This window comes from Hetaerina americana, unplaced genomic scaffold (genome assembly GCF_022747635.1).
Source record: "Hetaerina americana unplaced genomic scaffold, ioHetAmer1.1.p SCAF_9, whole genome shotgun sequence".
Classification (NCBI taxonomy): domain Eukaryota; kingdom Metazoa; phylum Arthropoda; class Insecta; order Odonata; family Calopterygidae; genus Hetaerina; species Hetaerina americana.
In genome coordinates, this window is record NW_027287538.1 from 61,845,653 (window position 1) to 61,872,039 (window position 26,387).

Genomic DNA, 26,387 nt, shown 5'->3' on the forward strand with positions numbered 1-26,387 from the left:
AAATAATTTTTAGACATTTCCATTATTTTAATAAATCATCCATATTAAGACATTAAGAATGGCCAAAACAAAGTTTGCAAGGCAGAAGTTCATCAAAGAGTAAAGGTCTCAGAACCAAGCAAGGTTATTTATTAATTAGAGAAATTGAATTGAGGATTGTTACATTAACTCAAATGATGCCAAACTTCTTTTTTTTAAGCACTATGAAGATTTCTGCTCTAAGGTTAGGATGTAAAATAGCTAATGGCTGAACAAGGCAATTAAAAAATAACATCGTCAATCCAAGGAGACATTTGCAGAGTGTAAAAATCTTCCGCCTTGACTGGGATGATTTTTACACTCTGAAAATGTTGCATTGAAATGCACATTAGCAGATGACTCCATTAAAAGTTACTGTTGCAGCATCTCCCGCAGTTTCTTTGGAATTCCAAGGAGAGTTAATAAAGCTATTTGCAAAATATGAAATGGTGGGGTTTGAGTAAACCCTGAAACATCTATATCTCTTCCTATCTTTCTCATCAGCCAATAAAGCAAGGATTAAACTTAAAACACATGGTATTACATTTCAAATGCAAAGTACCTTTATTATCAAGCAAGAGATGATAATGAAAATTGTATTTCCTGCTCCAATCTGGATAATATTTTGAATCAGGCAGCTCTTCTGCTGAGCATTATCGTTACACTTGTACCATAATAATAAGCCTGCAATTCCATCCAGTTCCAACCGCAGAAAACATTATTGCCATTTGCTAGTTCAGGTGACCAATTACAGTCATTTCCCAGGAGAGGGATTACCCAAGAAATAAATTAAATTCATGGCTCCATGCAGAATTTAATCCATCCATCAATTATTTCCTGCGCCGAAAAGGGAGATACCATGGTAAATTACAAAACTTGGGTCAATTGAGGATTGCAGAGTTGATATTTGAGTAAATTGTGAACCTTCTAGACATGACCAGAAAAAAAATTCTCTTTTCTCACAGATACTTGAAAAAGTCAATAACAATAATATGAAAAGGACTTCAATTAATCATTTTTCTCACAAATATACTCATGTAGCTATTCAGCTAACAGAAAATTTATAACATTACATAACATATTATTAAAAGAAATTCCATGGCATTAATAACATTCTCTAACAGCTTCGGAAGTAGAATTATCAATACATTTCATCACCACAAACACTTGAGTTGCAATGATTCAGGATACATGGCTTCAAAGGAAATAGGTTGAGCTAGTGGAAAAGAACAAATTCAGATTCAGTCAGTCAGCAAATTTCCAGTAACACTAGCCAATACCAAACTGAATATATTATTCAATTAAAATTTCTGATCCAATGGAAACAACATTCTTCAAACAAAAATTAAATTCCCTTAAATATTACGAGAACCAAACAACTGTACATCAATTCTGGCATTGTTCACCACTGTCTTCACTCCTTAGTCAATTGAACAACCTAATCACCTCCATCAAGCATTCATTTCACTACACTTTTCTGCACTTGCGTCTGATACAGCAACAGTTCCATCATCTCCTGCCGTCAAGTTCTCAACCCCTTCCCTTTCAATGGTGTTTTCCTTTTCTACTCCAACCATTGGCTCCGGATCAAAGAATTTCTTTTCCATAACAAAACGAATGCACTGGAGGATCACATTACGTTCATGTCGTATTTCATTCTTCAAAAGCTGTAAAAGGTTAGAATCACAGAATACTTTTATTAATATTGCGATATATTCTTTCTGATGTCAATTCATTGCCTGTAAACTGAAAACTTCACAAAACAGCAAATAGCTTAGTAGAAAAAAACAAAAAACACCTCACCAGTCCATATTCACAAGTTAAATCATACCCAACTCATCTTTTTTATGATATGCATATCGCTAAATGTTGTTTCAATCAATGAATTTTAGGCTGTAATAAGTAAAAAGTAAACAATCGCCAGTCAAAATTACGGAGGAAAACAAAATATGCAATGAAATTTATTTGTTGAAGACATTAGATGTGTAAAGCTTAATGGGAGAAGTTATAGATTTTTAATTGAATCACATCACATATTTTGCAACTGGTGGGAGCAATGATTTTTGAAGACATAGTTATCGGCATTCACTGACAGGCAAACAACTACTGAATCAAAACAACTACTTCAGTGGCTTCCGAATCAATGAATAGCGGTGTTGCATGTGTAAAACTTTGTTCTCACCTGTCAATAGTTAAATATAAGAGAATGGCCCTTACTTTTCAATTAACCCTCACTTTTATGCTTTTTTAGAGGCTTCAAAATGATGTTCAAAGGTTAAAATTATTCAGGATGAAAATAAACCCTCCATGTCAATTTTTTTCTATCTCAGTACACTAAAGTAAACAAATATAACAGATTTTGTACTCTGAAGTTTATATGTAATTGAATTAAGAGATGCAGTTCCTAAGTTAGGATACCTGCAGCATTATGCATGCAAATCTTCATCGATTAAAATAGGCCTTATGATTTTAAAGCAGCAGTTATTCACACCATAATATGTCACTAATATAACAATGACATAAAATTACCAGTTTATCATTCTTCATCTTTATAATACATGTATTTAATAAAACTTGAACCCTCATTGGAACTAACAGACTATGACAAGTGCAGACCACATATCTACATAACAGATTAACTTTTGTGACATAATGAGACATAGGTTTAGTATAAATAGCTATTTTTTATGGACCTAAATTTTGGCAGACCAACATTCAATGTTATTTTCAAGGGCAATGAAAATAATGCCATGCAGTGAAGCCCATCCTTACTTTCACAGTAGAGTAGGAAACAGATCCCATGTTTGGAATGTATATGTAAATATGTGCCTCATTGGCATTCGCATGCAATGTGAGGGTCAGGAAGAATGCTGCAGCAGACCTCAGGATTTCAAAGAAGAGGTCTGATGCAGTCACCTGCTCTCTTACCTCTTCTAGAAGCGTGGGATGCCTGGGGGGCAACGTGTACATCCTCTTTTCCTGTGGTCTTTTCACATCACCATCAGGGGCTTTCTCCTTGGATGAGTCTTCCCCCTTACCCCTCGCCCTCTTCCTGCTCCTCCTAGTCCTCTTTCCTTCATCCACTCCCTCTGCGATGTTCTCCTTTGGCCCTTCAGCCACACCCACCTCTTCACTCCCCTTTTCCCCCTCCACCTCCACTCTCACTATTGCCACTTCCTCCGGGGCACTCCCATCACTCTCTTCTCCCTCATCCTTGTCCTTTGCTGCCTCAGGCAAACAATTGTCCACAGAGGCTTTTGCTTTTTCCTCCAGGGCTGGACTCGGGTCAGCGAGTTTCCCTTCCTTTGGTCCATCATTACTTGTAGGCACATCCTCTTTCCTGTCCCTTGTCTTCATCTCCACTGGGGGATCATCTGGTAGAAGAAAAGGGTATGTGATCAAGATTTCTGCGGTGTAAATTCTAATTTCATGCTTTCATCAAAATGTAATAAACAAAAGGAGCCACTCTATCACTGCCTAGAGATGCATTATGGTTAGGTACATTTCACTGAAGTTCTTTCTTTTTCATTCATTAAAATGAACTTCCACAAAGTTGAGGCTGAAACTATTGAACTAAGGAAGTGGGAGTATTCACAGTGGTACTTCAATAGGGTTATGGAAACAAGTACCTTGAGAAATGGTAGACATTTTCTTCTCCAACCGGTCCAAACAATATAGATAAGCTGCCCATTGCAGTTTGAAACCAAGTTTCATTCATCGGTTTTTCAACAAGAAGCATTTTTACTTGGTAACAAGAGATTTTGTTTGGAATAACATGAGTGCCAGTCAAATGTAAAGGTGTCATCCACTTGACTTCCTTCATTCTAGTACTATTCTATGCCAGTGAAAGTTGGATTCAAAATTCAGAGACAAAAGTTGCAAGTTCCATGGTAGGGGAAATGTGATGAGGTTGAATACAGAATGATCAAATAAGAAATATATTACAAGTCAGAAAGCCGCTAGATAGAATGAAAGACTGCCAAAAAAGTCCAAGCAGAATGTCAAAATTACAAAAAAACACCATGTACCATGACTTCAGCAATAACATTGTAATAATTGTCCACAAGTATTCAAAAGAAGTCTGATGGTTCCACCTTGGGACTGTAGATCACTTTCACTGAGGTCCAAAAGATCATGCAAAATTTTCACACAAGTACCCGAGTACCCTTCTGATCTTTCAACAGCACCTTGGGGACCACCTCGGCAAACACCTGTATCATGGCAAAATCTTCTGTAATAATACAATGCACTGTGGTTTTCAAAATATTACGCTTGCCTGCTAACATTCTGAGACCCTCTTCATCAATTCGAATTGAGCATGTCTCTCACTCTTGGTAAAATTTCTGCCACATCCAGGGTGTTCCTCAACATCAACTTCCTCTCTACCCACTCGGAACATCTTGTTCTAGAGAAAAACCATTCCTTAGAACACTGCCTCTTCTCCCAAACTCAATTTTCCGAGCTTAACAAACTTTTGTTGCTTATCATTGATCCATGTAACATGGCATTGGGAATTCATTATGCATCCCTCACACAGGGGTCCAGTATAGCAGCGATCCACACACTGTAACCCACAAGACAATTGACACAGGTCACATTGCTTTCCCAAAACCTCCCACCACATTTCCTGCCACAAATCTCCCTACTCAAACCATCATTGTCAGCGGGAAAATATCATTCTACTTATTTTTGGAACAGACATTGTATATTACTTGCAATTGAAAATTTCATCATGGTTTATGGGCATGGTGGAAATATATAGTTCTTCATTTTGTTATGGCTGTGGCTTATTTCATGATAAATCTTTGATAACTTTTCAAATGGTGAGGTAAGATAATTCTAACATTCTTTTTGTAGCATTGCACATTTACAAGAGATTTTTATTGAGAGCAAATTTTGTCATCACTTGAAAGCTGTGCAATTTGTTTCTGTATTTTTATGTGGATAAATTAAACAAAAATGCAGCATATTATAAATCATAAGAGTGTATCTAACCTTTATGACATTTACATTAAACGATATTATTATAAGTGTAAAAGAACTAGCACATGCAGATGAAAAACTGGCATTCAAACATCTGCCCTCACTGTTGCTCAACATGCTCACTCAGGAGGAACCCAACAGTCGTAGGGTATATTAAAGTCATTTCCACTCCAACCTCTAATCCTCAAGCAAATTTCCCAATGTTTTTCAATCAGAGGACTTCAGAAACTGTATGGCCACGTCAGCTCGGGCAAAAACAGCATGGATATCAGTGGACTTAAATGTTTACCCTGACGTAGTAAAATTCAACACAGAGTTTAAAGCTCTAATAGATACACATAAATGTTGCATAGTTTCTGCAAAAATGTGGAGAAAATCCTCTTTTGAACTAGATTGCAATTGGCATTTGAATTGCTTACTTTTTATGCTGAAAGGTGTATTTAATAATAATAATCCTTATTGGTTCCTATAAAACATGTTTTTAACACATAAGGAACACTTCACATTGCCTACTAATATTCTTTGAGGACATCACAGCATGAATAATACAGTCAGAATATTCTCAAAATAAAAATTTAAATTTACAAAGTACAAACCAAACAAAGAACCTGGAGCTCTAACAGGAGCATTTTCGTTAAGCTATTTATGATTAAAGTCATTTGCCTAGAGAAATGGACATTAATTCATAAACTGTATAGCATTGATGCTCACAAAGGAATTGATACAGTTTAGACTAAAATAACAAAAAATTATCAATTTCCCTTAATTTTATAGGAAGCATTTTCAAGAATTTCACACCAGCATATCCAGGGTTCTTAGCAAACATGGATGAGTTGTAGGCAGTTACTCTAAGGCCAGTACAACCTCCTATGCTATGTATATCAGCTTTGGTTTTCAGAGTGAAAAGACTTTGTTTTGCTACACAAAGATTATGTATGTATGAAATACATATAAACAGGGAAGAGTTAGAATTAATTAAAAATTGGCAATTTTTCACAAAATAAGATTTATTACAACCAGTTTCAATGTAACTACATCATCATCAGGTGATGATGATGTAGTTTCATCAAAGCAGGTTATAATAAATCTTATTTTGAGGAAAATTGCCAATTTTTAACTAATCATGATATTCCAGCATATCATGCCTGAAATGTCTCTTTTTATAAGAGTTAGAATGTTAAATCTTTAAAAGTAGCGTCTACAACTACTTGCCCTTGGAAATTTTCCTAGGATTCTTACTTCCCATTTCTGTAGTCTAAAGAGGCGCATGGAATGATATGAGTGCCCCCACAAAGCAATTCCATATTTCAGTCTACTCTGAATAAATGCATAATACACAGAAAGCAGTAGAAGTGTCAACCAGGGTAACTATTTTTCTCAGGAGGTAGCATCCTGTGGAAACTTTAGGGCATAGTTGATCCTCATGAGCTTCCCAGGATAGGAACTCATGAATAAGTATCCCTAAAAACTTAAGAGCCTGTAGAACTGTAGCCAGTAAAACTGTAGAGCCCTCATTACATGACCCATTTATCCTCACAAGAGGGGAGGCTGTAATTTTCCTTTGGTGGAGGTGAAATTGAATGTCACACCATTTACTCATAGTGTAACTGCTTCTCTGGACTATGACATAGTTTAGGTTTTTGGAGGAGGCTAGGTGAGTTGTATCATCTTCATACATAACATTGACTCATTGACATAATGATGAGGAAGGTTGTTGACATATAAACGGAATATTAGGGGACACAGTATAGAACCTTGAGGATAACATCTCTTGATCATCAAGGGATTTGAGTTTGTGAATGATTTTGATTCAGCTGAGTACAATAGTACAATTTAACTACTTGTGATCTTCCTGTAAAAGAAGATTTTACCCATTGGTTGGCTATCCCAGAGATGGCATTTTTCTCAAGTTTCCTCAGTAATACTATATGATCAACTGGGTCAAAAGGGGATTGAGATGGTGCGGTGGCTAACGAACTAGCTTCCCACCCAGAGGGCCTGAGTTCAAATCCCGGCGGTGATGAATATTTTTCAGAGGTATCTTTATCCCTACTTGAGGTGCTTTGTGGATGGCACTTTGAGGTAGTACGCCGTCTGTTGGATGGGACGACTAACTGCAGACCCCTAGGCGCCTTTCGTAAAGAGTAGGCTAATGCCGATGCGGGGTTTCTCTCCACCCTTCATCCTTTCCTGTCCATCCCCTATGGCGCAAATGACCTCAGCTGTCGGTCACCTCCCCTAAATACTGTTACTACTGAGTCAAAAGCCTTTTTAAAGTCATAGAAAACACCGATAACATCATTCTTTTTTTCAAGTTCAAGCAGGATATCATGAATGAATTTATTTATAGCAGTTTCAGTTGATTTTTTTTATGAAACCAAATTGAGAATCAGAGAGGATATTGAATTTGCTTAAGAAGCACAGCAATCTATTATACATTACTTGCTCAAGTAACTTGGAGAACGCAGATAGGATAGAAATGGGTCTATAGTTATTCATCTTTTGAGGATCACTTCCTTGAAATATTGGTATGACTTTGGCTGCCTTTAGCCTATTGGGGAATATGCCTGAGGATAGAGATTCATTGACCAAGTGTGTAACATGGATTACTGAATGATTTTTCATTCCTTTTAATAGAGAGCATGGTAAATCGCCATATCCAGCTGAGAGTTTCTTACTCATTTTTTTAATAACACTGCTAATTTCTTTGTCATCAGCAGATTAGAGAAAGATTGTAGGAGCATGGTGAGGCATACCCTGTAATAGTGTATTAGGACTTAGTTGGTGACTTGTATTATTAAGCAGTCTGATAATTGAATTGAGAAAAGTTTCATCAAGTAGTTTGGCAACATTGAACTGACTTGTAACCAGAAGATTATTATGACAAACAGCATCTATACTAGATATTTGATATTCTGAGGACTGAGTAGCCTTTTTAATGAGATTCCAAGCAGATTTACTACGATTGTTAGTGGATTTTAAGATGTCAGTGCCGAAGTTTCTCTCCGTCTTTGTCACCAAATTATCATGTTCCTTCTCAATGGACCTATAGTATGCCCTCAGTGGCACAGACTCATTTGATTTCAGGTTATAGAAAACCTGTTTTAGAATGGCAGTAGAAGCCTCAATTTCTACAGTTACCTATTTACATTTTGCCTTATGGAGAACTGGAGTGTTTACCGGCAACAAAGGGAAACACATTGAAACAATGCAAAAATGTCATGGAAGTTGTTGAATTTAGTATCAAAGACATCATTTGTAAACACACACTCCCAGCATTGTTCTTGTAGTAAGCATTGGAAATGCAATTGAGCTGAGGAAGAGTAACACCGCTTGTATTGAATCCTATTATGCATAGTGCTGTAGTCTCTATTGAAAAGTAACTTTGAAAACAGGGCTTTATGGCCATAGAAATGAGTATCCAAGGTTAGACTTTCATTTGGTACAATGTTTGAGAAGATGTTATCTATGAATGTGGAGGAGGAACTGGTAACCTTGGCGGGCTCGCTTATGGAAGAGGTTTAGTCAAAATTCATTGGTTTATCCAGTAAATGATTCTTCTGGGTGGAGAAAAAATCAAAGCCAACATTAAAATTACCACAGATAATACTACCATCCGAATTCTTAGTAATAACATGTACGGTCTAGCAAAAAAGGTCCATAAAGACAGAAAAGTAACCATGACATGACCTGTATATACACATAATAGACACTCTTATATCACCAAATGATAAAGTTAAGCCACAAAACTCAAAATCAATCTCCCTGCTAGGGTTTTCACCATGAATATTATGCACCTTAAGGTGATTTCTAACAAAAATCACTCAACTTCATTGTAGCCAGAATAGCTTTCATTTCGCTCAATCTTCGAGCAGAACTATGGCAAAATAATAATACCACAACATTAAAAAATTTTACTGTAAAAAATTGTAAAAAAATGTTAAATTCTTGGACTTACACGGTGTCTCATAACATTTTGAAATGCAAGTTACATGATCTTATAAAATCTTAACCCCCTGAATATGTCATTGGCAGTGGTGTGAAACCCTAGAAACAAGACTGACCATGATAAAAATTATTACACATCTATTTAACATTACCATCATCAGAGTTGTCAGATGCATAATTGCCCATGAGAGAACCCAAGGCATTGTTTAACATGATTGCATTGTTCTTGGCAGCATTCCCTTCCTTGTCTTTTGGGTCATCCATCCCACTGCCCTTTGTATCTGCTTTCTCCTCCTCCTGCTTCTCCTCCACCCACTCCGAATCACTGAACGTGCCCTCCAAATTCTCCTGCTCCTCACCCGATGATGGGCTCTTCTCTAATGTTACTCCAAGGAGATATGCTGCAATGATATTAATGAGTTCACATAATGGGTGAAGCAATAGTGCACAACTTACATGCACAGTGAAACCTCAAATTTGTACATCCTAAATTAATGTAATCCTCAAGTTTTAGCCCTTTTTATGGCACAAACACCTCTGCATATAAATCTATTCAGTAACAACGTGAAGTTACACTTATGAAAATATGACAAATTGAACAGGCCTACAGGAGTTTACAAACTGATTTTCCTGTTTTTTTTTCCTTATTTCATATAACTATTAGCTTTTATACTTAACAGACACATTTTAAATTAAAATCATTAAAATTAGTTTTTGCTAAGGCATTGGCTAATTAAACATATATTATTCAATTTTAGAATGATAATAAAAAATATCAACTGTCATAGTTGTCTGCTATAAGTAAGGTTTTATTAGCAGAAGCAGTTATTTGAAAATCAGGTAATATGAGCAGTGGAATGACATTGGTTTAAGATATTTCACTTAAATTTTGATCAAGACTGTCATAATATAACTGAAAGAAAATATAAAAATATTGAAACTCAGAAAATATAAATTCCACTAAAGGCAGATAAAAATTAAGGGAACTTGTTGGGAAGTAATCCACAAATATTGAAATTGAGCAAAATAGAAAATAACATATTCCAAACAATAAGAAAGATCACTGATTTTTTAAACATAATACTATTTTAATAGCCAGAGGAAAAGTAACATCTTCATTGTTCCAGAAATAGAAAACGCATTGAAATATTCTGCACAAGTTAATATGATACCTTGACTGGTTTCAATGTTAACACATAACTGTCTTGAGGTTACCATGACATAGGCTTTTGTGGCATCTTGTTCTATCTGAATGTGGGAGAGGTTGTATGGTAATGGAGGGAAGAAGTTTGGGGTGGGTTGATTCTTCACATGAATCAGAGTAATTTGACGGGAATGGGATTTATGTCAAATGCCACATAATACCTGGAATCAGTAGGGGTTAACATAAAAGGATATTTAACCTGTGATTTTTATCCTACATTATTCCATAATGTTTCTCAGCGTATGAAGTCCATCACTTTCTATCTTTATATTTTTCCTTTGTTTTTAGACTTCTAGGTTTCTTGCCTCCATTCAATGGCCACCCTGATCATTTCTCTATATTTTATTCATGGTCAACTTCTTAGTTATTTATCACATATTTAAACGCAAACATTTCCTTAAGACAGTCTATCGTTATCTTCTTCCATTTTCTACCACTCTATCTTCATCTTTCATATACATCCAAACCAATCCAGATTACAAGTTTCTATTATTTCTAGCAGCTTTCTGACTTGTTCCATGTTTCTTATTTGACCATTCCCTATCCACCTCCTAAAAAAGTCCAACTATCTGGGATGAATCATCCAATGACACACCAAAAGATTCTGAACTAAGCGATATGATCCAGAGAGCAGGATATTAATTCTGAGCAAAAAGAGACTGACTAAAATAGAAGGAGTACCAGTCAAATACAAGATTGTCATCTGTTTAATTTCTTCCATTCCAGTACAATTCTATAGAAGAGAAAGTTAGACAATGAGGAGTAAAGATTAGAGTAGGATCCAAAATGGAGAGATGAGATTAGCAAGTTGCACAGTTAGAAAATTTACTATTTAAGCATGAAAATAATTAAAATGATGTTATCTCTATTTTAAACCATAGTTCTGTGATATATAATAAATGTGAAACTCCAATAGCCGTAAACAGTTTACCTTTCTAAACAAAGTAAAAATGAAATTAGTTGGCTAGCGCCACCAGTCAAAGCAAACCAAAGCTTCATATTCCTCTCTTTTCTCCCTGTTAAATTTAAAAAATGCCCTTAGTTCTTTGTAAACCTATAGTCTCTTCAACGTTTGTGCTTCTTTTCCTTTCCCTTCCCTAACCGTCAATTTTCCGTTTTTTTGGTATTCCCTTCATCCTCTGTAACGGTTTTTTCCCACATCCTCAACGGTTATTTGTTGTAGGTTGCCTTTCACTTCTCCCTCCCCCTTCTATGTTCGCTTAACGGTTGTGTTAAGCTTCCCTTTCACTTTTTCCCCTTTTTGCAACGGTCATTTCCTTGACCATGTAATTCCCCCTCCCCCTCACTATATAACCTATCGTTTCAAACTCCTCTACCATCAGCCTAGTCCATTGGCTTTTGTCTTTTTCACCACCCCCCCCTCCCCCCCCACATGTAACACGATATATTCTTCGGATTGCCCTTACCCTTTCTCACTTCGACTTGTGTTGTAGTGACGATTACCCTTCAGTACGCTGAAGAGGGCTACTTTGTGGCCGAAATACGCGTATTCGTATTCACCTTTCTTATCCTCTCCTTTTTTACCTTTTACCCCTTCCTGACTTGTGGCGCTAGCCAACTAATTTCATTTTTACTTTGTTTAGAAAGGTAAACTGTTTACGGCTATTGGAGTTTCACATTTATTATATATTACTAGTCGTAAGAGCTCATTCCTATCAATAATATAGTTCTGCGAATTCCTTAATTCATAATCATAGTTTTCAATCATTTTCTCTTCTATTGACATGTCAAGCAATATTCATTTGTGATGTGCAATTCTGATTGCTATTAAATTCTATACATACTTCACTTTTGGCCATTTCATGGCCAACCTTTTGTACATATAATGATGTTTCTCAGTCAGATATAATTATGGCAGAATGATAATACATAGTAAAAGGTGAAGCCAAAATATGCAACAAAAACTTCTGGGTATAGAGATATTTGCACAATCTTGGGGGAGATTTTTCATTATTCATACACACATTATGGTCTACGGTCATTTATTAGAGAACTCTATGGCCATCATCCCAGAGGTGTAATAGGATCACTACAAAGGTCCCTAACTATCAAAAGCAACCTTTAATGTCACAAAATTTCTTTTGTGAGGCATTAATGAAACATCATCAATCATAGATTCCTATTATCAAAATATAAATAATAATGTTCAAAGGTTAAGAATGTTGAAATGTTAGAAAGTTCATTATAAAGTCAGTTTCCAACTCTGAGTCAATGTTGGCCACAGCTTTTATTGCTTTGAGTACTACCATACCAAAAGGAATCATTAAGGCAGGCCATGGCTTTTTCAAAATTTTTCGATTTCCTCTACTGCAAATGTTCTGACCTAGAATAATGCATAATTTTACAGAGCTAAAAAAGCAATTCCAGTGTAGAAAAAATGTAAGGGGAGGGTCTAAAAAAACTGGATCCATTTAAAAAACCTAAAATTGGAATTAGAATATTTAGTTGATTATTAATTACCCAGCTGAATAAAATACATAATCTATGCTTTCCATAAAAAATATGACTTTTGGTTTATAAAAAATATATATATACATAGCTTCATTTAAGTTTATAAAATATATCAATGGAACACTAAACATGCTTCAGGGGTTAAAATATTTTTACACAACCAACATCCAAATTTAAATCACATTTATCATTGGTCCACACAAAAAATACAATTTGAGGTCTCACTGTGATGCGTTATATCAGTCAATAGCAATTCACTGTATGCCAAGCCTCAATCTTGGTTAGCAATTTATTTTTAAGCATTCATTGAGTGTACTCTACTGAAAGTGAGGACAACATATGTATTGGGTTAACAACAGAATGTGCCAAGATTTTTGCAGCCGAATATATAAATAATATAACTTCACGATTGCAGAGACCAAAAAAGGGAAACATAAGAAATTTTCACTTTCAAGTCATTTCTTATGAACCAGAATTTTTCTAGGGGCATGTTCTGGTCTATTGAACTTTGAAATAACGATTTTAACATTAATGTACAAACATATGTTTTTCACGTGTGTATAGTCTACTAAGAAGTCTCTTACTTACCAGTTCCTTGGAACATGGGAATCTCCCTTGGCTCATCATCCATACTGTGTGGTAACCTCTCACCAGGAGACATCTTCTTGGATTGACGTCCCCTCATCTGCCGCTGATGCCTGCCACCCCTGCCATTAAACTTTCTCTGGTGCATCCCTCGTCTGAAACCCCTCCCTTGAAGATTGGGGAGACCAGTCAGTAATTCAGACCATTGGAAAAGACCAAGAAAACATGTGGAGCTTTAAGAAGCCCCTCTACCTCTTTTGGTTACACATAAAAAAAATAACAGTGGTTCAAAATTGTCACTCTTGATCTGTACGTTTTGAATAGAAAAAATCTATCGAGTTTCAAATTTACCCATGACTTGAGGATTACATGTGTAATCACCATAGAAATGTAGCACAGATGGATGCCATCTTGCTTAATATTTATCAAACAAAATATTACATAAGAGAGACTCATATCTCATAAGTATGGGAGAGTCACAAATCACATGCATTTGAAGATATAGAAAAATTTGAACTTTTACATAAGAGGGATGACAATTGAATAATTTGAAAAACATTTATGTAAAAAAAAATGTTTGTTCAAAAGTAACATAAAATTAGTTTAGTATTCAATTAATCAAACACACAAAATTCCACCTGAAGGTCAGTTCAATAGGTGAGAAAATACCTGTTACCAATCCATAAAGCATTGGTAAATCATATATTTTGGGAACGAAGAACAGTTTTCTTTCCTAATTCCCCTTTGGTTCGACAAAAAGATCCAGTGCTTAGAAAATCACACCCCTTCTATTTCATGCTGGGCACGACCAGAAGCATCACCCTGATATGAATTAGAGGAATCTCTGGTCAGGGTTTCATTGCTCCCACCACTGGATATTGTATTTACCCATACCATTTGGTTTGCCATTTGAAATGCAAGCATTGATTAAGGGATGTAATGCTATACATTCTACCTTCATGTGGTCCATTATCCTGCCATGATTGGCCACCTCTCCCAAAGCCACGACCTCGTTGATTCATCCTGCCCCGCTGTCGGCCAAATCGACTCCCACGTCCCCTGAATGGACCCAATGACTCGCCACGCTTCAAGCATTCTTCCTCTTCCTGTTTTCTCCGGTCAATGTTCTCTTTTGTTGGGTAATTCCTGCGAAAGAAATATCAGATTTCAGTATACTTACTGGAATTACCTTTGGTGCATACACATTCTTTGGTTACTGTTCATCAAAAAACTTGGACTAAACCAAACAAATACTTGGTTTAATCACATAGTTTCAGGCATGTGGTCAAATTATTAACACTAAATTGGGAACATATTAATGCCCAAATAATATCAAATTTCCACAAGTTAAAGAACTTATTATTGTACTATGTCATCTTCTGGTGTATAGGGAGTAGATCTGACATCTTTTCTACACTTTTATCCATAAGGAAAAGAAGGGGAGAAGGTTGTGATAGAAGGTGGTGTTGAGGGGGAATGGGGTTAGGAAGGGTGGGCATAGGATTTAAAATCATGGAAAAATTCTAAGTTTGACATTTCATAGACACAAAGTCAAAAATCCAAGTCTCTGATGTCTGGTAACATTGTGTTCCCCACACAGGGAAAACATGTTCTTTTTGTGGCCACAACTGCACACCTTATCAGCAGCAAGAACAAAGATTCAAGTAGTGGGCAAGGAGAGTTTATTGTAAAGTAAAACATGAGCATTCTTCCAACTGTTAGAACAAGAAAAGTCTCTAAGCATTAAATGAATAACAAGGTCAGTTCAAAAAGTATCTGAACTTGGATGGGAAAAATGTTTAAAATTCATTCAGATTCCCTTAAAAACAGTCACCTCTGGACTGTGCACACACCTCCCCGGAGTCGTAGCATTATTTGAAGCATTTCAGAAATACTTCTTCGGAAATGGAGTACAGTTGGGCCATAACATCGCCATCTTCCCGATACTCAAAGAATCTTTGCAATGGCATTTTCAGTTCAGAGATGAAGCAAAAACTGCCCAATGCTACGTTAGGAGAGGAGGGAGAAGAAAAAACTCTGAATCAGATCCATGGAATGGGAAGATACACCCATATGATGCAGGTGCCACTGGTCCAGTCTCTTCCACTGCATAACAATTTGCTGGCAAAGAAGGAACCACGATTCTTTAATAATGATTTGGACTTGTGTAGCATACTCATGGTGCACCTCCTCAATGTGGTCATAAAATGGTCAACATTACTTTAAAGTTGCATGGAAGTGCTATGCTTTCTATGCTTTTTGGGGATGTATGTAGAATATATTAGGTTTATAATTTAACCTTCCATCCAGGTTCCGCTTATCCAAGACCACTTTTTTAACTCAAAACTCATCTTTCAATCTTTATCTCATCACCTATTGGTTCAATATGAGCTGTAATGATAACTCATCAAATAAATTTTATGCTAACCCAGAGTAACCTTCAGGACAATGATTCTGTCTCTTTGCTTTATTATATCTCTCATTCATCTTAGCCCTCTAATTTAGAAGTAAGCCTACAACCAGGTTGCCATGCAAACTACCATTGACTTCACCATAATGCTATACCAACCCAAACTACATTGGTCAACCTGAAGGTTAATCTGACAGAAGAGCTCTCATTTAGATCTGACACCCTGATACCCAATCAATCATATGTGAAGCTTGGATGAAGCTGAGGGTGTTCCATAGTCTTCATCCTGAATCAAAACCAGCCCACTGATCAATGATACCACAGCACTACCTGCTAGACGACCCTGCCCATGATTCTATACCACTGCTAATTATGTTGAAGACACCATACCCTTTGAACTTATTTTCACATATGAAGAAAACATCCATTCATATCTCTTGCAATCATTTAATTAACCAACTAATTTTCCTTCCATGCACAGTTCTCACTTCCCAAGAATCAATCATCCAAGAAATATCACCTCAATTTTTAATAAATGGCAATTTGATCACCACAACTTTTATATTCAATTTGTTAACCACTATTTTTATTAATGGTGATATGTTATAGTTTTGCAACACTACTGGATTAATTTATTTCCATTGAATTCCCATAGTCAAAATTTCAAACCTTATCCATGTGAAAGTTCAAGCTGGTGCAACTTATAAAAATTAAAATTTGGCACATAACCGTCAAAACTCTGTACACTCTTAGATCTAACACCAACAGAGAGCTGTTTCACTCGAGAAACTAGAACATTAAGAATCATGTGAAATGTATGACTGCATCCTTCTTAATGATTTGAAACTATTAATGAAACAATCATATAGGAATTATAATATCAATGTCGTTCAATTTCACTTCAATTTTTTTTATAGTTTTAAGCCATTCCATTAAATAACCCAAACTTTTCCAAGGTTCCCAATTTTTCAGACAAGTTGCAATAACATTTGACTCACTTCTTTCTGTCATTGATCCATTTCTGCACATCTTCTGGTTTTTGAGATGATACTCCTGCCAAACGAGAGTATAGTCCACTATCATGCTGCATTCTCTGGTGTTTTTCCACAATCTACAAAATTCAAAATTTTGTCACACAAGTTTTTAAAGGTCACTTCATATTCTCTCCACTGTACTATTCGAACAATATATAATATACAAGGGGTATTTCTGAAATATTTATGCTGAAATGCTTATGAGATATTTAAAATGTCCTAGGAAAAGAATGAATGCATGCATACAAAATGCATGGAAAGAATTTTTTTTAATTCTAAGATAAGAGGTTAATCAAAAGGAAATATTGATGCACAAGAAAAAAAATAATAAAACATTAATAGGTCTACTTAGGTCATCAACAGAATACAAAAGACCAAATATCTTCACCTTGGCATACCAATGATCTCATTACTACCAGATGAAATTATTCTAGGACTGTTTCCCATAGTGTGGTCTGCAGCCTATTACAAGTCCCTGAGTAACATTTCCCCCCACAGAAAAAGTTAAAATAATGCCATTGTATAACTTCTAAATATATGTACAACAGTCACATATTATGGAGTCTCTGTGACTGGCACATATATGGCCAATATATGTCTTCAGCATTAATTTGTTCATTCTAATGCTGTCAGGATATCTTTCATTGTATTATGTCAAGCTTAAAAAATAAAGTAAGGATAAATTACCTCAATAGTGCATTAGTATGTTTCCAATGGGATATGCATCCTTCAACAACTCCTTGATGTCATGCTTTTTTAAACAGAAAGTAATGTAATTATAATTCAACTAAGAATAGCTTGGGGTAAGAGCCTAATATAAATGCAGAAGAAAATATTTGTGGAGACACTGCTGGCAGGAGGTGAAAGCATATTCATGAAAACACCTTCATGACATTCTATGTTTTGACTATGCAGTTAACTAAAAGTGAAGAACGATCAGGATTGAAGTGAGGTTACATGTATATAGTGGGTTTATCTACATGGAAAGGCCCAGAAGTACCCAGTCTGACATAAAGATGGCCGCAGTTGTTTAAAAAATATCACTGTATTAGAAAGTATGCAATCTATAGAGCAGATGTTTCAAGTTTGAAGACACTACGTTGTTTAGTATTTGTTCGGCAGCCATCAATAGTGAATGTTTTCAGTGAATTTGTGAAAATGGAGAAAATTGATCTCACCATTGAGTACAGGTTCTGCGAAAAGCTACAGAACAAAATAGAGAATTTCCAGGTGTACACGTATGAAATATGGATTTTAGAGAAGAAATGGTGCACCAATGTAGTAAGTGGCATAAAGATGACATTTATGCTATTTTGTTGAGCCGTCAACAAGTGACAGAGTCGCATGAGTGATAAGTTTAGTATGTCAAAATTTATACCAAACAAAGAGCATTCGTGGACAGTATTATTTTTTTTTGTTTTTATTTGAAAACTATTGCTGAATCATACCAATTACTTTGAGAAGCATATGGCGAACATGTTCCATCACAAGATACATGTGAAAGATGGTATCAGTGTTTCAAAAGTGGTGAATTCTATGTTGCAGACAAGGAGCACGGAAAACTACCAAAAAGGTACAAAGATGTGGAATTGCAAGCATTGTTGGGTAAAGATGATTCTCAAATGAAAAACTCGCAGAGCAATTGAGCATTAGTCAACAAGCTGTTCTCAATCGCCTACAAGAGATGGGAAAGATTTAGAAGACTGGCAGATGGGTACCATATGAGTTAAACGACAGGCAGATGTATCCACCTACCTCTTAAAAACACATTACTTCTACTCTCCATCTGCCTCTCACAAATAAACTTTGCTTACACTATGCAAAAGGAAGTCATTACTGTGGCCGAAAAGTGGATTTATTCCGAGAATCCCAAGTGCTTAAAATCAGGGGAAGACCCAGGCGCACCATCCACATCTCCCACAAGACCGAATCGCTTTGGCAGAAAGACAATGCTCTGTGTTGGGTAGGACCAGAAGAGTGTGGTCTATTATGAGCTGTAAAAACCTGATAAAACGGTTAATACTGTATGCTACCAACAAAAATTGTTCGATTTAAACCGTTTGCTTCTTGAAAAAAGACCAGAATACCATAAGAGACAACACAAAGTGATTTTTCTTTATGACAATGCTGCATCACACAGCAAAACCATTTCATGACACCCTGGAAGCACTGAGCTGGGAAGTTCTACCCTATGTGGCTTACTCACCAGACTTGGCTCCTTCCAATTACCACTTGTCTGTATCAATGGATCATGCACTTGCTGAGAAGCACTTTCATGTGTATGAAGATGTGAAAAATGGTTCAATAATTGGTTTGTGGCAAAAAGCATAGATTTTAACTACTGTGGTATCCAAAAATTGCCCAAAAAATGAGAAAAATGCATAACTAGCAATGGAGCATAATTTGAATAAAGCTCTTTTTTATCATTCTTCCAATTTTTTTAAATCTGCATTTCATTCTTGTTCACCTGAAAGACTTTTCAAGGTTGAGAAGGCCAATGGAAGAAGTACTCAAGGATGGACTTTTGATTTAAATAGTAATACTACCTTGATCAAAAAGTTCCCGGAATAACCACCGTGTGGCGCTCCCATCGTTCCGATTTGAGTTCTGTTTTTTTTGTTAAATTGGTACATCTGTTGTTGATATTCCCTTTAAATCTTAGTGCCATAACTTGACATTTGCAAAAGTTACGTAGCCAAGAGTACATCTATCTCTGTGTGTGTTGGCGATTTTTTACAATTGCAGAAATGGATTTAAATTTGCAACAACGAACTTGTATTAAATTTTGCGTAAAAAACGGATTTAGTGGCGCACGGACGTTGGAAATGTTGGAAAAGTGTTTCGGCAACGATTCTCTAAAAAAAACGGTCGTTTACCAGTGGCACGAGCGGTTCAGAAGTGGTCGTGAGTCAATCGAAGATGATGAACGCAGTGGCAGACCATCGACATCGAAAGTCGGTGAAAAAATTGATAAAGTAAAAGAAATGTTGGTCAATAACCGCAAATTAACCATCAGAGAAATAGCGGAGGACTTGAACATTGCCTATGGATCCGCCCAAGACATTGTGGTTAATGATTTGGGTTTCAGTCGTGTAGCAGCAAAAGACCTCAATTTCATGCAAAAAAGAGACCGTGTTGACGTCGCAAAAGACATGATGATGATGATGCGAGGCTGAATCCGATCCCACATTCATCAAAAGGATCATTACTGGAGACGAGACGTGGGTTTATGAGTACGACACGCAATCCAGACATCAGGCAAGTGAATGGCGTTCACCAAATGAGCCGAGACCAAAAAAACCACGTCGTTTTCAGTCAAAAAAGAAGGCAATGCTGACGGTTTTCATGGATTACAACGGTGTAGTGCATCATGAATTTTTGCCAGAAGGCCAGACAGTAAACAAAGAGTATTATTTGGGCGTTATGAGACGTTTGCGTGAAGCAATTCACCGAAAGAGACCAGAACTGTGGGCAGAAAACTCGTGGATTTTGCACCATGATAACGCACCGTCGCACAGTGCTATCATTATTCGTAATTTTTTGATGAAAAATGCAACAAATACCATCCAACAGCCACCGAATTCACCTGATTTGGCTCCCTGTGACTTCTTTCTGTTCAATCGAGTTAAAAAACCATTACGGGGAACGAGTTTTAGCAGCCGAGAGGAAGTAATGGAAAAATCGCAGGAAGCACTGATGGACATACCGAAAACCGAATATAAAAAATGTTTCGAGGATTGGATCAAGCGCTGGCATAAGTGTGTTGCAGTCGATGGGGATTACTTTGAAGGGGACAATATAGATTTAGATGAATAAACTTGTATTTTTAATTTTCTGAATAAATTCCGGGAAATTTTTGATCAAGGTAGTATGCAGGCTTTTTGTGTTTCATCACATGCTTGAACTTACCTTGGGATGAGCAGATAAGGTACATCCTTCTAATCCACAAACTATATGGTCATTTTGTAAGTGATGTTGCAGATCTCCTGGAGTCATAAACCCTCTCTCACATGAATCGCAGTAGTAATCACCACTCGAAGAACTTTGGGGCCTTGCAGGACCATTGAACCGCCCACCGCCACCAAAACTTCTGCCTCGCATTGGCCTCCCACCCTTTAGAGGAGGGCCCATCATTGCTGGCCCCGTAAAATACCCCATGTTTAACGAACCTTGGCTGTTGTTCCAACCCTGAAAAATAGTAAGAATGCATTATTCATCTCATCTAAAGAATTCTAAGCCTTAGTCCTGAAATGGCCTAATGCATGAAAGGTTTCATAAAATCTAAATATAAAAGTTGAAATATAAAAATTAAATATAAATTAAAGCCTATACTATCAAATTGGCTCATACTTTAATTGTTTCCCAGATTCAGAAATAGTTTTAATTAACATTGGTTATTTCAGAACAAGTATGTATTGATCTGCAATAAGAAACTTGCATCTAACCAAATAACTGAGAATTAAGAAAGTAATGGCATTGGCCACTTTAACCAAGGCCCAAAATGTATGTATTTCTTCCTTGATTTTATGGCAATCTTCCTGATGCAACCTAATTGAATAGTATAAGCAGTCATAATAAATGTATATAGCTGTGATTACAAATGTATACATGTATTCATATTTTCCAACAGCAGCTTTACTATTGAAAGAGTATTCTCACCCATTGCAATCACATAGGTGACTTTATCACACATTTTTTTTAAAAGGAGAGTACAATAATAACAATGACAACACAACAAAAATCTCAAGCAGCAGATATGACATCAACAAATTGGGGAGACTACTTTCTCCTACAATTCATCATTAGGTACTCTTTTATGGCCAGTTGGATGAGTTACAAATCTCATCAGGATAACATTGGTAAGTAAATATTAATTTGGAAAGATACTCATAATTATAAAGCACAATATGTTTGTGACTGGTTCAGTTATCATATGCATAATAAAATTTAAAAAGAAACGACAAAACTACACCAAAAGAGTCCAAACTTCAAAAATGAGTTTTATTGTCACTTTTTTGTATTTATCAGTTTTGTTCCCCTTTAGCTTATTCTCTAATTGATAATTTATTTTGTTGGTTTATATATATACATATATATATATATATATATATATATATATATATATATATAAGCAATGTCTTCTGTGTGTGGACAGTTTCTGAATGGCAACTAGATAAGTTTCTAGCACATTTTAATTCTGTCAATTTTGATATATATATATATATATATATATATATATATATAAACCAACAAAATAAATTATCAATTAGAGAATAAGCTAAAGGGGAACAAAACTTTTTCCAAATAGTCCATATAAATATCAGACAGGAGGGGAGACAAGGGTGAGCCCATGGCTAAACCTTTGGGTTATTGGAAATATGTGCCGTTAAATATAAAATAATATTGGGAAGCAAATGTCTTTAGTAATAAGCAGAGTTCACTAATAACAGGCACTGGGATGGATTTCTTGGGAGAATGTCATCTGTGAGGGTCACAGCTTTGAAAAGGTTACAGACATCAGAGGAAACAAAGAGGTACTTTTTCAGAATGACCTTTTTCATTAGTTTGTTGAAAAGGTCCAAGGAATTCACAACACCATATTAAAATTTGGAAATCTACCTCAAGAGTTCATGAAGTCTTTTTGCTAGTAAGTGTTTGGGAGCTGACATATTTGATACTACTGGTCTGATCGGAATCCCATTTTTGTGAACTTTTGGTAGCCCAAAAAATCATGGTGCTGAGGGATTCATTTTCACTAGCTTGAACATTTCACACCTTTTAAATAAATAGTGGAGGAAAACCCACCTGCCTGGGGGTTGGGTCTGAACGAAGTACTTCAACATTATTGTCTCTGATGAATATCTTCCCATTTTGTGATATAAGTATTTTCTTCTAATACAAGTGCCTTTATCTGCTTTTTTGGATGATCAAGTTTTAGATGTCACAGAATGTATAATAGACTTCGAAGCCTCATTCTTCAGAATTTTTCATTTTTACTTCTGATAGTGAGATTTTAAGGAGGTACTGGGAAACATCTTGTTTAACGGTTATATTTTCTTTCTGAAGGGCTACTTCATGGTCAAACACCAGGTTTTTATGTCTTTTACAGACATAGGAATATTCGGTAAATACTTTAGGCCCTTTTCTAGCCAAGAAAAATACACTATTAGAAAAGGAATGTCCGGAAAGGTTAACATTTTGAGGTCCAAACTTATGGCAGCATTTAGAACTTGTTGATTTTAAATTGGACTCCTTATTCTTACGTAGGGGCTCTATTAATTAAAAATAGCAATTTTCCACAAAAATAAAATTTAATGCGACCGGTTTCAATGTTACTACATCATCATCAGGTGATGATGATGTAGTAACATTGAAACCGGTCGCATTAAATTTTATTTTTGTGGAAAATTGCTATTTTTAATTAATCATGATATTCCACCATATCACGCCTGAAACGTCTCTTTTTATTGTAGGGGCTCTAGCCTACAGTTGATTGCCGCTCTTTTTTGAAAGGAAATCTCACTGCATTTCTGGCAGACATCATTATCAAAATATAGCCACTTGATTCAATGAAGTTCACTAGACAATTCCACGTACAAATGTAAATAGTAGTAAATAATGACATATGGCATCTCTTTTTTCTCAAATAGCTATTGCTCATCGGCTAGAGGGGATTCTGCCTTAGATTCATTCAGGTTTAATCCCAAGGTTGCTAGCATCGCACCATCGGCCACTTGACCAAGTACGTGAACTGAGTATCCAAACCTGTGGTTCCTCTTTTACTGAGCAGGATTACTCGTACTGTCGCAATGGCTGGTCATCAGTAGGGTAAAACTAACCTGTCTCACAACAGTAAAAAAATAAGCATATTTTTCCCTGAATGGCTACCCAAAAATTACTTCCAGCACTTCAAGCAGCAAGCTGGTCATCTCTACTCCTTCACATAAAATCTTCTAAAATCCTTGAAGTCTTAAAAGAGGTTTCACTGCCTCAGTAAGGATAAAGATCAGCAGGCTTTAGTGGCAATAGGGTAACGTCCTCTCCTGCCCACTCAGAAATTGCAGGTTTGATTCCTGCCTATGTAGGTTCGCCTCCAACTAAGACTTGGGTGTTTGTAATTGTTTTTAATGTAATATTTAGGGGTTAGGTGGAAGAAGGGACTGTAGTTTCAGTCTCATCCCGATGAAGTCATTAAATAAAATAAATAAATATCCAGCAGATATTGGAAGGTTCTATATAGTGTATCTAGAAGGGAGGGAAAGGTGTAGGTGACCAAAAAGATTCTCCCTTCCAGAAGCACTTCATTCACTTCTTTTTGTGAGTTAAAAAAGTCATATTTGCCTGGATATTTGAACATGAATCATCTTTGCTAACTTTTCAATGTCTTGAGAACAGACCACATAACTTTCCATAGCTATCGCTGACCCTGGTGAGAGTGGGATACCAACCCTTGTTATCCTTTCATTATAATGAAAATAAAATATTTTCACCAAGAGACAATAGAGATGCTGTCCCATGCTCTTAAAATTAGATTTCTTTGTACGAGTAGCACAATTTCTATGGGTTTGAAAAACATTTCAGTTTTTAGCTTGAAAGTCTCTTCATCCAATTTTTGTGAGAGAGCAGCAAATGAATACAAAGAACTGGTGGTAAAAGAAATAGAGAACCTCTTTTTCTTTGGAGTATATAAACCAATTATCATCAATTATTTTCAATTGGATTTAAAAAAACAAGTCACCATATTTTGGTGGTTAAAACCACCTTCAATGACGTGAGATAAGTAACTAAGGGGATAATTACAGAACTAGAAGAGGGGAAATTGAGAGGAGAATAAACAAGAGGGGCATATGGATTGGATGATTCGCGGTTGATGGATCAGGAGAGGAAAATATTAGTGGGGAGAAAGGTTTAGTTTGGGAGGTTGGAAGGATTTAAAAACCCAAATGCAATCCAGTTCTACTACCCTTCATGAGTACCCCATTAACACAATTAGGGCCTTCTTTAACTAATCTAATTCTAAAATTATTGTTTAAAACTTGTGGACAAGTTCCTGGATTGCTTGAATATGATACACATTGAAGGAATTGTACTTCCGATAATTTTTCCCCATTTTTGTAGAGTTACAAGGTTTTTTACTAAGTATTGAAGCTGGTTCTAGGACTGCCTAATTTTCTATACATTTATATTCTTAATGAATACCAAAAAGTACTTTTCAAGGTAACTGATGTTACATTTGCCGGTTCTATGGCTGTGTGTGAAACTCGGTTTAGAAATCTATCGATTGAAAACCTGACGTGGAGGATTAAACTACTTCAAAGGAAAATAGTTTTAGCAGTAAATTCAACCATATATATTTACTACCAATATTTGTGCATAATGGTGGCAATGTGGTCTCTCCCTTCGCTTCTAATAATTGTCAGGCATGGTGGTTTGATGAAACAAATTTTACATACGTCGTAAACTCATCGCATTTATCCAAAACAACACTCCAGCAACCTATTTAATATTCCTTTGCATCGTGAAAATTTAACAGCCGATGCTGACATACGCAATGTCGGTGCAAGATTTACACTCACCATTTCGTATCGAAAAGGCTCCTGTGAAGAATCCTCTATGGGCAGAGAATCAAGGAAACATAAGGGAAATATAATGTATAAAAACCCTTTTTACAACTGAATAGCCACGAAAACCGAGCAATAAAACTTTTACAGGCTGTCAGCAATACTCATAAAGGTACTATTTGCCCGGCAAGTCCTCTGCATTACATCTTACATATGAAACTTTTAAATTCGCCCAATGTAAGGCGGACAGGTAATGAATGCTGAGCCATTGATTGCCATCAGTGGACCCAGTCGTGCAAATTTAGCAATAGACTTGCAGCTTTGAGTAGAGGCTCCCGGACGTTTCTTCACTGACACTGGAGCAGACGTCAGACTACCTAATGTATTTACAATTCCACAGCACTCAAGCAAGAATTCTAGAAAATGTAACACAATAACAACAATAGCGCGACTAATGAGTGATTATCTGCAAAGTATAATACTTGAAATGGACACATTTATAATTAAAGACGTACGATGACGTTTTCCATGGCACTTAAACACGTCCTATGACAACTATAATAAAAACGCATCATAGAAAATCATTAACCTAGATCCCCACCAAACATCACTGATTATTCGTTCGTTTTATAATGCAGACGATTATGAAAACGAATTACAACACACACCAAATTCTTGCGGAACCTGTTCCGTCTTGAGCATGAGATGCAGCAAACTATCTTACTCACCAATTGATAATTCTGAAAACCATGACGGCTGCTTCCCATTTCAGGGCACACTGGGGTAGAGCCATAATCACACCCAGCTCGGGGGTATGAAATGTGCTGACCAAAATTGGATGACATAGCATTAGATGGTGGACCAGGCCATTGGAAAGTACACCCTGCCAGACTGGTTCCGTCCAAACCTTCAAATATCTCTTTGAAAATGAACCACTTAAATACGACTTATCACAATGTCAAATTTTCCACAACGGCGGCCTCGGTTATCCCGACTCACATGGCGCGGTGACCACGGTGCTGCATGCTGAATCGTTCCGAATCGTTCCGAATGCCCAAAAGAACGAATCCGCTTAAGACGGGGAAAGTAATTTACAACTCGGGCAGAATCTTTAAAGTAAAGGATGAGTATAATATTTGTGGGATGTTCGGAGAATAGTTAAAATGGAGGAC

General features: G+C 36.3%; 1 protein-coding gene across 1 annotated transcript; it reads right to left on the bottom strand.

Annotated features, from left to right (window-relative positions):
• Positions 1-530: 530 nt before the first annotated feature.
• Positions 531-26,251, bottom strand: Nufip (nuclear FMR1 interacting protein 1). Its single transcript, XM_071597585.1, has 9 exons — positions 26,215-26,251; positions 25,944-26,122; positions 20,564-20,842; positions 16,619-16,731; positions 14,166-14,356; positions 13,214-13,378; positions 9,102-9,350; positions 2,947-3,392; positions 531-1,685 (listed from the first exon to the last, which is right to left on the bottom strand). The coding sequence occupies exons 2-9, from the start codon at positions 26,058-26,060 to the stop codon at positions 1,470-1,472; spliced, it is 1,776 nt and encodes a 591-aa protein (XP_071453686.1). The 5' UTR covers positions 26,061-26,122; positions 26,215-26,251; the 3' UTR covers positions 531-1,469.
• Positions 26,252-26,387: the final 136 nt, after the last annotated feature.

What these genes read in the sequence shown, in the direction of transcription:
- Nufip (XM_071597585.1), bottom strand. Translation starts at nt 26,060, where the DNA reads ATGTCATCCAATTTTGGTCAGCACATTTCATACCCCCGAGCTGGGTGT. An exon ending in TGGATCAATGACAGAAAGAA is followed by an intron (nt 14,357 to 16,618) that starts GTGAGTCAAATG and finishes TTTCTTTCGCAG; the next exon opens with GAATTACCCAACAAAAGAGA. An exon ending in TCCCATGTTCCAAGGAACTG is followed by an intron (nt 9,351 to 13,213) that starts GTAAGTAAGAGA and finishes ATATCATTGCAG; the next exon opens with CATATCTCCTTGGAGTAACA.